This window comes from Pantherophis guttatus, chromosome 2 (assembly GCF_059756535.1).
Source record: "Pantherophis guttatus breed Tessera chromosome 2, ASM5975653v1, whole genome shotgun sequence".
In the NCBI taxonomy this organism is placed as follows: Eukaryota; Metazoa; Chordata; class Lepidosauria; order Squamata; family Colubridae; genus Pantherophis; species Pantherophis guttatus.
In genome coordinates, this window is record NC_142064.1 from 101,167,689 (window position 1) to 101,182,271 (window position 14,583).

At 40.0% G+C, this 14,583-nt stretch overlaps 1 protein-coding gene across 9 annotated transcripts in view; it reads left to right on the forward strand.

The window, feature by feature from the left end:
* The window catches only part of LOC117661787 (rap1 GTPase-activating protein 1-like), a 72,577-nt gene that overhangs the window by 987 nt on the left and 57,007 nt on the right, over positions 1 to 14,583 (forward strand). For 7 of the 9 annotated variants that reach the window (XM_060690330.2, XM_034410925.3, XM_060690331.2 and 4 more), the window contains exon 1: positions 10,068 to 10,250. The exons of the other annotated variants lie outside the window; for them this stretch is intronic. In XM_060690330.2, coding sequence (XP_060546313.2) covers positions 10,207 to 10,250 — 44 coding nt within the window. In that variant the 5' untranslated portion in view covers positions 10,068 to 10,206. Of the gene's footprint in view, positions 1 to 10,067; positions 10,251 to 14,583 lie in introns of those variants that run through there. 9 annotated transcript variants of the gene reach the window in all.

Here is a 14,583-nt window from a genome sequence, read left to right on the forward strand (position 1 = left end):
TCTTTGAGGTATTTAGGAAGCAATGGTGAACCAAAAGGGGCTCTGATTTCTCCAACTGCATCTTGTCTAGGAGGCATTATTGTATGTTTGGTATGAATGAAGAGGTCTTGCTTCCATTTTCTTGCATTAAAAAGAGGTGATCATATTCATGTCTTGATTCTGCTGTTCTGCATGGAGCAAATGTTTGCATTTGTGTTTGAGACATACTGATCTGTTGCAGCAAAAGCAGAAGAGTGTGTGTGTGTGTGTGTTCTGTGGCATTTTAAGGACTAACAGATTCATTGTGGCATAAGTTTTTGTCAAGAGGATTCTATTTCATCAAACATCACTGTTACCTTGAGTTGGAAAATGTATTCTCTGGGTGATAAAGAAAGCTTTAAGCTGGAATTTCAGTGACTATGGCTCTGTCCTGTTTTCTTCTGTTTCACATCAGGCTTGTACAGTCTTGATGTCATTTATTTTACTGATGGATGGCACCTCAGTTTGTTTGATCTACTCATGCAGCCTAAATCGTGCCCTTTCATCAAAGATAGGAAAATCTACTCTGACATATTTGAAGATAGCCTGGTAAAAGATATGGAGTGTTTTATCTTTACTGTACATACAAATTAAAAATATTGTAACAACCACCAGGAACAAAAGAGGATACTTCTTGGAACACTGACAATGAAAAAACTGTTTTCCATGAAAACCTAGACAAGTGAATTTAAGAACAACTGTGCTAAAACTTTAGGTTTATATCAAGCTGCTTTTTAAATGTTTGCTTATAAATCACTGCACCAAAAATAAAAATCTCCCAGTATGCACTTAAATTCCAATTTGGCAGCAGAATAAATTCTACCTTATTTCAACTGAATGTTGACAAGTGATTTTAAAGGGGAAACATGATTGGATTAGTAAATCTGAGTCCAGTTAGCCAATCTGAAGGAGTTTGTAATTGCTTTTGGAAAACTAACATCTGATGCCAGAGATGCTAGCATCTGACATATGCTAAACCAAAAAGTGTCATTGCTGTATTTTCCTTTCAGCTTGGAGTATTTCCATTTCCATTTTTAATGAAACTAAGGGAAATCTAAAATAGGTCTTATTCTTTTATGCTGAGAGTGTCCCAAAACAGAGTTCCACAAATTTTCCCTTGTAGTAATGTAGTCCTACTTTTTTTGCCTTTAAATGTCCTAATTATAAAGATGAATTATTGCATGTTCAGATGTGCAAGATCGAGATTTATTTTTCACTTAGCCCAATTAAGGAATAGGGACATAGTTTTTTCCCCAGCATATTCAGCATATATTTATTTGTTTTGCATAATATCACAACCTGCACACACTCCTGATGGGTGACATCAGTAAAATAGCACATAAATGCAGATCAAAGCAATACCCAGTAATCCAGACAGCACTAATCTATTATTTTTCAGATGTTCTCTGGAAGACCTATTTTCACTACCTTCCAGAAAACCTTCCTTAAAGCAGGTATAAAAGAATCTACTGTCTATGAGCTCCTGCTCTCTTAATCTCGCAAAAGTGGAGAAGTATTAATATGAGTTGTTGGAGAGGATACACTATTGATCAATTCTATATGAAGAAGTTGGTCCTGAAGATACTTGGGAGCAAATTCATATAGGGCTGTATTGGTTAAAATTGGCACTTTGACTTGTACTCAGAATATGAACAGCCAATGCAGGCTGTTACATTTTGCATCAACAGTCATTTTTTAGTAGTCTTCAAGGGCAGTCCTAAGTAGAATGCAATGCACTAACCCCAGAATTTGGAGTTCCATACAGGCCAGAAAGAGAGTGAACATCTTCAACTTAAACATGTTCTAATGAATCAATATGGACCTGATACTTTGGCATCTTCAGAGGCATCTGAGTTGTTTTCTTACATGGACTCAATGAGAAAAGTAAAAGCTATAACATATCTCCATCAGAAGCTCAATAATATTTTTAAAGTGGACATTTTTAGTATATTTTAAACATGGACTAAAGGTGTGTGGGAGGGAAAATCGTCTATAATTCAACATTATAATATAATAGCACTTCTTCTCCAAAGAATAGAGGGGAACACTATTCTTGCAGAATTAGTATACATAAAGACTTGAAACAAAATTTGGAATACAGTTCTAGCCCCTTGCTACTTTTACTACTTTTACTACTATTTATTGCTCAGAATGGAGACTTGTCTGTTCTTCCCCAATTCCACACCTACAACTTTTGGTCCATATGTACTTTATAGCATTAAAATGTTCAGAATTAGAAATGGCAGGTGGAGGGGATGGAAGTCCACAGCAAAGGCAGCAAAGTCCACATTTTGGATAGAGATCATTGGTTTGAGAGAGGGGTAAAAGAGGCCGTTTATGTTAATATTGAGCAGCCCTCTCTCAACAGAGGGGGAGGAAAAAGACACCACCTATCTCCTGTCTACAACACAGCCTCTTGCAGCAGTTCCAAGAAGATTTCACAACCAATTGTACTTTGATTCAGGTGACACTTAGGTCAAAGATAAACCTCCATGTGGCTCAAGAGCTCTCAGGGAGAGTGCTAATGACCAGGTGACTGCAAAGAAATACAATCCTTCCTTCACACACACACACACACACACACACACACAAATCCAATCAGAATCTATCTTTCCATCCCCCCACTATCCAGTCTCCTGTCAGTACCTATCTTTCCATTCCCCCTCCCCACCCCCCCAATCACAACTGGTGAAGTTTCTTGGATAAGAAACAAAACATTTTGTTCTTCCTCAAAGGGAAAAAAACCAGACCAGTTGCCAATTGAAAAAGTGCCTTTGAGATAAAATGAGGATAGCAGAAACTCCTAGTTTCTCATCTGTGAAATAGGGATGTTCTTGCACTGATGAAACATGTAGTTTGGGATTTGGAAGCGAGATTCTCAATTCTTCATTGCCCTCAAAGTGGTGCTGAACCTCAGAGCAATATTGTTGGAGATTCTGGGAAAAGAGTGCAATCTTTTAAACAGAGAGTCAAGATTCTATATTCAGAAATAATGGCAAAGCCATATAGGAGGAAATTTGTCTTTCTGTTTTTTTGACAAAGCCATGGGATCAGAAAGCCAGGATTCATAAGCTAACTTCAAACCAAGCTTCAAATTAGTGCTTCTTGCCAAACAATTTGGCCAGAGATTGTTAATGGGGTGACATAAACGTTTTATTTTAAAATTATTTCCAGGCTACCTTTCAAAACTGATAATAGTATACAGTTTATTAAGTACAGATTATTTAAAACATAGAGAACAAATTGTCCCATGGGTTTTATAGTACTCAGCAAAGTAAAATCTACCTCATGCTAAGTATAGTTTGTTTTAAGCAGAGTATTTTAAATAAACCACAATGGCTGGATTCCATAATATGCTAAGCCTTAGCCATTAACACAATATAGCTTGGTGGGATATGTGCATCCAGATACTGGAGAGAATTACATTTTTCAGATTAAATTTAACATCTGTATTTTCCTCTGCAATTTTGACCTTTTAAAGACTCTTTATATCTTGTCCTTTTAGTTTTCCTTCTAATATTAATGTTTATAATAAACGTACCCCAAATAATGATTGGGGTTTTTTTTAAAGATTTTGGCATGAGAGAAAGACTTATATAAAAGGACCTTTTGCATACTTTTAGGCAATAATTTATTGCCTTTAATCTGGCAGGATGTTTCTCATCAGTGTTAAAAGTCTTAATATATTATTAAAGATTAAAGATTAAACTATAGAGCATTATACAGTGCGACATGCTTTGCATTAAATTCAGCTAAAAGCCAAGCATTTAGAATGTCCTTCTATAACTTACTACTTTTGGATCATTCATGTCTAAATGAGGTTCCCCTGGCTATCTGGCAGAGAAAAGCCATTTTGACATACTTCTCTTGCTGTTAAATGACTGCTGCAAATTTGATTTTGGTTGCTTGTATTTTAATTATGTATTTTTGTTCCTTTTACTTTTTGCAAGGATCTAAGGATAATATCAGTAAAACAGAAAGCACAGCAGGGGGAAAAAAATATGAAAACAACATAATAATTAAAGATAAGCCCCAAACCTTCCTTAAGAGAATATATATATGTGTGTGTATGTGTGTGTGTACAGTTAGTATCTCGGGTTTCTTCCTGTGTAATTGTAAACATATCCTTGGGTACCGCTTGGTACACTTGGGAAAAGGTTAGAAGAAGAGTATATTCAAAAGTTCCATGTTGGATTTCGGCACAGGAAGCTCAGATTTACCCGACATTGTATAAAGGGGAGAAAACCTTGACGTATGAAGGTTTCTTGGATGTTCAGGGTAATCCGAAGTCACGAGAATTATTAACTCTTCAAGGATATAAGATAGACTGGTGGTCTTATTCTCAAGTGCACTCCAGGTATAAAAAAAATTTATAGAGTGAAAGAATCTACCGTAAAAGACAAGAATTGGATAAGATCTTATTAGAAGGAGGGAAAGGGATATTATCTAAATGTTATGCATATTTATTGTCTCTGCAGATAGGACAGGATGTAGTGAAGGATTGTATGATAGCATGGGGGCAAAATTTTGGATATCCCCTTGACTTCCAGCAATGGGAACAGATTTGGTTGAAAAATATGAAATTAACCATGGCCTCCTCATATAAAGAAAACATATAAAATGATCTACTGGTGGCATCTACCCCCGGCGAGATTAGCTAAAATGTTTCCCGGGACATCTGCCTGCTGTTGGAAGTGCGGTTACAGTAATGGAACCTATTTTCACCAATGGGGGACCTGCCCGCAGGCGGTTAAATATTGGAAAAAAGTACGGCAATGGATTTTGGAAATTACACAGATTAATTTGGAATTAAGACCTGAGATTTTCCTATTGGGGGCAAAACCTTTGAATGTTAAATCAGATATATGGTTCTTGTTGATTCACATTATTACTGCAGCAAGATTAGCGTATGCGCAGGAGTGGAAAAATCAATACTTACCGATAGATTTGAAAATAATATTTATTTATTTATTTATTTATTTATTTAATTTGTATACCGCCCTTCTCCCAGAAGGGACTCAGGGCGGTGAACAGCCAAAATTAAAAAACATACAAATGCAGAAGTTAAGATAATTAAAAGAATTAAATCATTGGCTACCCAAATTTAAAACCCCAAATCCATAAAATTTAAAATCCCAATTAAAAACCATTTAGGCTAGGCCGGCTTGATGAAATAAAAACGTCTTCAGGTCTTTACGGAAGGTCCGGAGGGCCGGGATCAATCATATTCCAGGAGGCAGCTCATTCCACAGGGCGGGTGCCCCCACAGAGAAGGCTCGCCCCCTGGGGGCCGCCAGCCGACATTGCCTGACCGACGGCACCCCGAGGAGGCCCTCTCTGTGAGAGCGTATTGGCCGGTGGGAGGTTATCGGTAGCAGCAGGCGGTCTCGCAAATACCCTGGCCCTAAGCCATGGAGCGCTTTAAAGATGAGAACCAACACCTTAAAGCGCACCCGGAAGACCACTGGGAGCCAATGCAGCTCGCGCAGGAGAGGTGTTACGTGGGAGCGCCACGTCGCTCCCATAATCACCCGCACGGCCGCATTCTGCACCAGCTGGAGCCTCCGGGTGCTCCTCAGGGGGAGCCCCATGTAGAGAGCGTTACAGTAGTCCAGGAGTGACGTAACCAAGGCATGAGTGACTGTGCACAAGGAGTCCCGATCCAGAAAGGGGCGCAACTGGCGTATCAGGCGAACCTGATAAAAAGCCCCCCTGGCCACGGCCGTCATATGCTCTTCTAAAGACAGACGTGTGTCCAGGAGGACGCCCAAGTTGCGAGCCCCCTCTGTGGGGGTCAGTGACTCGCCCCCAATAGCCAGCGATGGCACCAGCTGGCTATACCGGGACGCCGGCATCCACAGCCACTCGGTCTTGGAAGGGTTGAGCCGAAGCCTGTTCCTCCCCATCCAGACCCGCACGGCCTCCAGACACTGGGACATCACTTTGAGGGCAGCATTGGGGTGGTCTGGGGTGGAAATGTACAGCTGAGTGTCATCAGCGTACAGATGGCATCGCACCCCAAAACCACGGATGATCTCACCCAGCGGCTTCACATAAATGTTGAACAGGAGCGGCGAGAGGACCGACCCTTGTGGCACCGCGCAAGCAAGGCGCCTCGAGGTCGACCTCTGCCCCCCTGCCAACACAGACTGCGACCGGTCAGAGAGATAGGAGGAGAACCACCGCAACACGGTGCCTCCCACCCCCAGTCCCTCCAGCCGGCGCAGCATGATACCATGGTCGATGGTATCAAAAGCCGCTGAGAGGTCTAACAGGACCAGAACAGAGGAACAACCCCTGTCCCGAGCCCTCCAGAGATCATCCACCAATGCAACCAATGCCGTCTCCGTGCTGTACCCAGGCCTGAAGCCGGACTGGCACGGATCTAGATAGACGGTTTCATCCAGGAACTGTGGGAGCTGTCGCGCAACCACACTCTCCACAACCTTCGCAACAAAGCGAAGGTTGGAGACCGGACGATAGTTTGCCAAAACGGCCGGGTCCAGAGAAGGCTTCTTGAGGAGGGGCCTCACCACCGCCTCTTTCAAGGCGGGAGGCAAGAAACCCTCTCTCAGAGAAGCATTTATGATCCTCTGGAGCCAGCCTCGTGTTACCTCCCGGGTGGCCAGTACCAGCCAGGAGGGGCACGGGTCCAATAAATATGTGGTTGCGTTTAATCTCCCCAGGATCCTGTCCACGTCCTCAGGAGTCACAGGGTCGAACTCATCCCAGGTAACATTCTCAAGACCAGCCTCAGTCACCCCGCCGGGATCTACCCAGTCAGAGTCCAAGCCTTCCCGAATCTGAGCGATTTTATCGTGCAGATACTGTGCAAAATCCTCAGCCTGCCCTTGCAAGGCTGAGGATATATAATATATAATATATTAATTATATTAATATATAAAATTAATGAGTGTGCGGAATCAGATAGATTAACTAGATTGATCAATGGTAAAAAAGATTCAGAATTTTATAACAGTTGGAAAGTATGGTACGATTGGGTTCAGAAAAGGTGGGATAGAATAGATATATGATGATGTATATATATGATGGCAAATATGTATGTATAAAGGAATGACTTTATACTTATGGACAATGTAATCATATTATACCATGGTGGCAGGATTGTATATTTTATTTGTGTATTGGTGTATAGAATATATTAATAAAAATTATATATTAAAAAAAAAAAGTAAACATATCCTTAAAAGGGTAGTAGCGACGTTTCGATGAAATCGCATTCATCATCTTCTGGCTGAAGTTCTCGGTTTGGTGCTTATGGGCAAATATATACCCGTGAAAACTTACATAAACATATATGTGTGTGTGTGTGTGTGTGTGTGTGTGTGTGTGTTTTCTGAGGTTTTCGCGGGTGTTTGTATGTAGGTCTTTGGTTATTTGGGTTTTCTCCCGTGTAAAATTGGAGGTGTCTTGGCAACGTTTCGACGAAGTCTCATTCGTCATCTTAAGGCTGGTGTTTTCGGCTTCGTGCTTCTAGGAGCAATGTGTGTGATCGCAGCTGTTTCTTCCTTTTAACTGCCAGTGGGGGTGTAAACAGAATTATATACATTAACTAACGTACTGACATCAAATGGGTTCTGTAGAAATAAAATCATCAGTATGATTCAGCATGTAACACCCAGACAGAAGAGAAATCAACAAGAGGAACAAAACAATGGGAAAGCCATCTTGCCCTATATAAAAGGAACAACGGATAAAATTAGCAAAATACTACATAGACACAACATCAAAACCATATTTTGCAGAGATAGAAAGATATCGTCTATTCTGAGCAACTCTAAAGACAAAATAGAATTAGAAAATCAAAGCATATACAAAATCCCGTGTGCTTCCTGCCCCTCAACATATATTATATTGGACAGACCAACAGAAGAATGAGTGTGCGCATCGAGGAACATAAAAATTCAGTACAAAAGAAAGAACACACATCATCATTAGTACAACACATAAATGCCACAGGACATAATATTAATTTTAATAACACAAAAACAGTTGCAAAAATAGAACATCTCAATGGCAGAATAATCAGAGAGGCCATTGAAATAGAGAAAAGACCATATTGTATGAATAAACGTGATGACACTTCCCGTCTGCCTACTATTTGGAAACCTGCTCTCATAGACGAATCTTAACACAAAATATAAACCATAGATCAAAGATTCATCATAATGCCTGTGTTGCCACCATTTCCAGCATAACTTATCCATTAACCCACAACCAAACAACAGCGCTTCCACCCAATCAAAATACAGCTACGTCATCAGCCAATCAGAATACAACAACACTGTCGACCAATCAGAATACACCTTTGCCTCTTTTCATAGAAAAATGTCAGTTTCGATCACACAGTTTGCCCATAAACACCAAACTGAGAACATCAGCCAGAAGATGATGAATGTGATTTCGTCGAAACGTCGCTACTACCCTTTTAAGGATATGTTTACAATTATACGGGAAGAAACCCGAGATATTAACTATACACACTTATATACCCGTGAAAACTTACATAAATATATATATATATATATATATATATATATATATATATATATATATGTAGGTCTTTGGTTTTTCAGGTTTTCTCCCGCGTAAAATTGGAAGTGTCTTGGCGACATTTCGACAAAGTCTTCATCGCCAAGACACTTCCAATTTTACGCAGGAGAAAACCCGAAAAACCAAAGACCTACATACAATTTCATGGTTTAGTTCCATTTATCTTTAGAGTCCTAAATACATTTAGGGCCCAAAGTTCTTGAACTGGCAAATCTACATAACACAATAAGTCAGAATTAAAAAAAAAAAACTCATTAAGGCTTATTACATGATATATAACCAACTCTATCCCTCTGTCCAGCCTATTAACAAAAATTACTGTTGTGAGGATAAAGTAAAGATGATACTTTCATGTATTTTACCCTGAGCTTTCATGCAAAAAAAATTGGTATAATAAATAAGTTATGGGTAATTCTGCTTGAGATTTATTACTGCATGAAGTAACTAAGAATAGAATTTCTGCTTTTTCTGCTTCTGACATCTATTTTGTATTAGTCCTTTTTATATATTTTTATCTAGTGAAGTGGTTTAATTCCTGATATAGGAGAACAAGATTCAAAATATTAATATGAACAAAATATTAGCAAGAAGTCTGCTTTAGAACCCTAATCCCATCTATCTTAATATTCTTGAAGACAGAAGCAGGCAATATTAATAACACAGAATTGTTTTAGCAAAGATCTCTACTTACAGAACTTCTACGATATGAGTAGATTCTCATCCTGCATAAGGAGAATTTTATATAAAGATCTTCTCTTATTTTAGTGGTTCAAGGTAGGAAAAATAGATTTGAAGACCTAGTTATACCTGATGTAGGGATGGGTCAGAAGAAAAATAATTTATATTTATTTTATTCTTTTAATTTATTTAGGAGAAAAATAATCTATTAAAGATTATTGACCAGGATGTGACCTGAGACAGCTAAATGGAATTATATTGTATCTCTGCATTGTTAGCACCATTGAAACATGTGGGCTATTCCTTAAAAATTCCACATACGTTCTCAGAACGAGGATCATTTTGTCCTTCTTCAATAAAGATTGAATACATATTACACTATTACATTTCTTCCTTTATTTCTACCTTTGCTTCCTTGCAAATGTTATCCCTGTAGCATCTAAGGATCTATTTTATATGATATACCAGAAATCTGTGTATTTTTGTGGCATGTAAACCATAAAATAATAAATATGGTAGGGATCCAGATTACAGTACTTCTATAGAGGATATGCTATGCTTTAAAATGTATTTTCACTTTCTTCCTTTATCTTTATTTCATTCAGTTCTCCTATTATTTTCTTTTACATGAAGCCCCTCCTCTCTCGTTTTCTCTGTGGTTGCTCGCTCACTCGATCACATTCCTGGTAACCTGCAGTGTCTCCCCAGGAGTTTCCTGCTCTTGCGCAGAATAGGCTCTTCTTTTTCTCATTTGAAGTGTGTCTCAGGAAAGAAAGGCAGTAGCCATTTAACTTCCAGGGAGGAAGTGATTTGGGGATAGCAGTTGTGTCCTCTGGAGACAGGCTGGCCAGTGCATACTGCACAGAAAGAACAAAGCCTACATGCAGGAGACCAACAAAGCCTCAACAGGCACAGAAGAGCCTGCAAGAAGAGAGCATGTTTTCTTGGAAGCGTAGTTTGACCTTTGGGACCTATGGAGGGTATGTATCTACATCAACCTTGGCTTTACTCTACATTCCTTCAAGTTATGTTATCTCTCTCCATGTTTATTCCAGGGAAATAAAGGCTGCCATGTGTTTTTAGCACATCTGAGAATCTGGAGCCACTTGTAAGAGAAGTATGGCTTTGTATACCTTGGTGAGGAAGAGGAGTATGCTTCATTATTTCAGGATGCTTTTACCTCAGGTTCTCTTTCTCCCTTCCCCAACATGGTCCTCTCCAGAGATGTTGGAAATGAAGCTTCCAAAATTGCTAGCTATGTTGCTTGGAGTTTTTGGAGTTGCTATCCCAGTAAGTCTGGAGGGAACCATATTATGGAGAGTTGGCCTACATAGTTCTGGAAATGTAGAAATGGCTAAATTTGATTGTTCATAAGGCATTACCTTTAAAATGTGTAGATACAGAAGAACTTTGTAGTCATCAGACTGGAGATGGAGGGCTAAAGCGAAGGATTTCATTCCATTTACATTATTATAAAGACCTAATGGTATGCTTAGAAGCCCAGCGTATCAATATAAATTAACCCAGAGAAGGTAACCAAATGTGTTTTCAGTTATTTAATATTAATATTAATAGGATACTTATTTTTATAAACTGTAAATTAAAGCACCTCGTGTCAATTAGCCTAGAGAAGATGGGAGTTTTGCTTTTGTTGGCAAAGCACTGCAGGCTAAGAGCAATTAGGAGTCATTTCTGCCCGCACAGTCTACCACAAGTCAGTAGAATAAAAATATTTTATCACTTGTTTTGCCCCGCCACTCCTTGGAGGGGAACATCAATAAGTATGCAAGGTGGGTAGTGGAAGTACAGTATTCTACTTCTGCCATCCCTCTGCAATTGGTGCACTGTCTATGTATAGAAGGCTTCTTTGTTCCTGTAGCCTCTCTGAACAACTTAGAAATCTACATTCTGAATTGGGAAGAAGTGCCCAAAAATACAAAAATCCCCTTGCAGAAGACCGTCATTCCCCCAAATATGAGGGAATGACAGTCCTCTCTTGCACTCACTTTTTTATTCTTAAAAGTCAAGAGTGCGATGGCTGACATCATTTGAAATCTTGCTTTAGCCACAAATCCAAAAGATACCTTTTGGCAAGTCCTCTTAATATTGAACTCTTCTCTTTACTTTGGATTATTATAAGGGAAGGCTCTAGCCCCATTATTTCCTTTCATTTTCTTACTAGAGAAGATTTGTGGAAAATGGAAGGGCTGCCCAATTTATTTTGACTTCTAATGCTGAGTGGACTGGAGGCTACAACATATGAAGTACAGTTGCAGGTAATGGGCATGTCTAGTCTAATGAAGAGAAGGATTAGGAGTGACATGGTAGCAGTCTTCCAGTCTTCTGCCACACAGAAGATGGAGTCAACCTATTCTGAAGGCAGAACAAGAAGCAACAAATGGAAACTCGTCAAGGAGAGATCCAACCTAGAACTAAGGAAAAACCAGTGGAACTGCTTGCCTTCAGAAGTTGTGGGTGCTCCATCACTGGAGGTTTTAAAAAAGAGATTGGATAGTCATTTGGCTGATATAGTATAGGATCTCCTGCTTGAGCAGAAAGTTGGACTAGAAGATCTCCAAGGATCCTTTCAACTTTATTATTCATTATTCTGCTAGAAACTGTTTGGAAATATAATGAATATATGAAGGTATTCGTACAGAATCCTGGGAATACTACTTGAGTAAAATATTTATTTTTATTTATTTATTTATTTGTCAAGCATATGTAAGATAACAGGTAAAAATATAAACAATTTGAATACATGAAAAGAGTAAAAAGGAATATTAGGACTGGGACGGTAGGCACGCTGGTGCACTTATGCACATGGATAACTTCTCCCAAATATTCCTGTTTTATTAAAATCTCAGTCATTCCTGCATGATTGTGTCTGGACTTTGGAGCTCCCTGCAGAAAGAGGATAATGCATTATTATGATCACTTTGAGCAGTCAAATATGCTATAGAAATATTCAGGGTCTGAACTTTGTGTCTTCCAGAGGTTTTGGATTATAAATAGTCCCTGGTCACTGTCTGAATGTAGTTGATGGAAACTGAATGCCAAAACCACTGGAGGACACCAAGCTGCCTTCTCCTGCAAATGTTCTCCTTTTTTTTATTGCTATTGAAACTTGCCAGATAGCCATTATTCTGTGGTACCAATCAAATATCCCACTGTTGGAAGGTTTTAAAAGCTAATACATTTTAGTGGCCACTCAACAAGAGTTTTATTATTGGCCTCTGGCTGTTGAACCTATCCTTTCTTTTTGATCAATCCATATTTAGTTCCCATTATTTCTTGTCCTCAGGAAACTAACATTTTTAGTTTGAAGTAGATTATTCTGGTAATTGTTGAGATGTTTCAGAATTAGATTTGCAATAGGCGACTTCAGGTAACTCAGCTGTTCTTATTTGATTTTCTAGCTGCTTTAAATCTACATTACAAAGCTTACAGTGAACACTTTAATTTGCATTGGACACAAATGGTTTAGTTATGTGAATGAGCCATGATGAGGTAATTTTTTCTTCTAATGCACATTTGTTCTAGAAGCACACTGTGGATCAGGCTCTTCTAGGAAAGCCTAAAAGTGGGTTTATTGGAAGCAGTAATTGTTCCTTGCTGTGCAAAGTCTGCCTTGCCCTTTTACATGATTATCTGTGAGAAACTGATGTGAAGGCAGAGCTGCTTCCTCTTTACATATAGGTAGTCCTTCAGATTCAAAGAAGAGATGTTGTTGTGTAGTTCATCTGTGGATACTGTTATGACCCAAGTGGTCAAGGCAAGGCAAGCTTCTAGGGAGTCCTTTATTGCTTTCAGTAAGTGTTCCAACAAATGGCCCTCCAACCACTGCTAAGGCTCCACCCTACACTATCCTGAAGGCAGCCACCCTCAGTCCCCCAACAACACCCCGTATGTAACAAAGTCCATAGAGTAGGAGCACACTCACAGGGTAAGCTCCAGGGTCCCAAGTCCAGTCCACCTGGCTAAGCGAGTCCACAAGGTAAACTGTAGTTCTCAAGGCAAAGTCAAGGCACATGACAAAAGGCAGTCCTCAGGGCAAAGACAAGGTACAAAGCAAAAAGCAATTCTCACAAAAAGGCAAAAAGCACTCCTCAAGGCAAGGGCAAGTTACAAGATAAAAGGCAATCCTCAAGGCTAGGCAAAGCAAAAGGCAAAAGGCATGAGGGGAAGTGTAAGACAAAACAAACAATTGTTCCTGGCAAAGACTAACTCCCCATGGCTTCTCCTTAAGTCAATCCACTCCAGGTGTTCCTTGTGGGGAGGGGGCGGGGTGACCTTCTTTTGAGGAGCCTTGCAGCCCTTCTCTGAGTTTGTCTACTCTCAGCTCTCCATGCCCTTGGATCGAGTGGGGGAGGCAGCTGTTCCTCATCAGAGGGGATCTGCTGCCTATCAGCCCCACTGCCTAATAGCAGCCCATCCTCTGTGTCTATTAGGCAGGCAGCTCTCCATCCAGTCAACCACCTCTCCCAATTTCTGAGGGGCCTCGGACAGCATTGTTCTCAGCCTCTGGCCTCTCCAAACATGCCAAGGGAGGCATGCCATCCCCATCGGACAGTCCCAATTCCAACTCTTCCTCCTCCGAACCGGGCTTTGCATTCCCAGTCTGGAATGCAGAGTGTAACACAATAGGGGCACTGAAAGCCCATTGTTGCAGGAACTGTGGACGATGTTCTGTGATGCAGTTCACAGTTTTCTATCAGTTTTTATCAGCACCTTTCTTCAAAGCTGAGAAAAGGAGGCTTCATAGCATAAAGCTGACCAACAGGGTCTGGTTCCCTTAGCTGAATGTCACAGTGGTGTTAGTTTCCTTCACAACATCTTTGTAAAAGCCTGTGTGAATGAACTCAAGGTCTCTTTCCAGCCTCCAGTACATTATACAACAGTTGGAGAGATATACAATGGTCATTCATTGGATGACATGTCCCATCCACCACATCTTGGCTCTAATAATAAGGGGTTTAATGCTGGTGGACTTTGTGTGACCCAGAACCTCTAGGTTGAGACAAGGTCTTGCCATCAAATGTCAAGGATGCAGCTGGGAGCACCTATGTGAAATTTATCCAGTTGTTTGATGTGTCATTGATACAGAATTCACATCCATATAGGAGAGAAGGGATAACCACAACTCCGTAGACTTTCAGGTTTGTGAAGGTACGAACATTGTGTAATTGAGCACTCAAGTATGCAGCTGCCCCAGCGCTTGGCTAGTCTTGCTGGTCCTGGAGTCAATTTCTTTGTTCAAAGAGCCACTACTTAAGATGATGCTTCCCAAGTATTTGAAGCTGTTTGCATTTG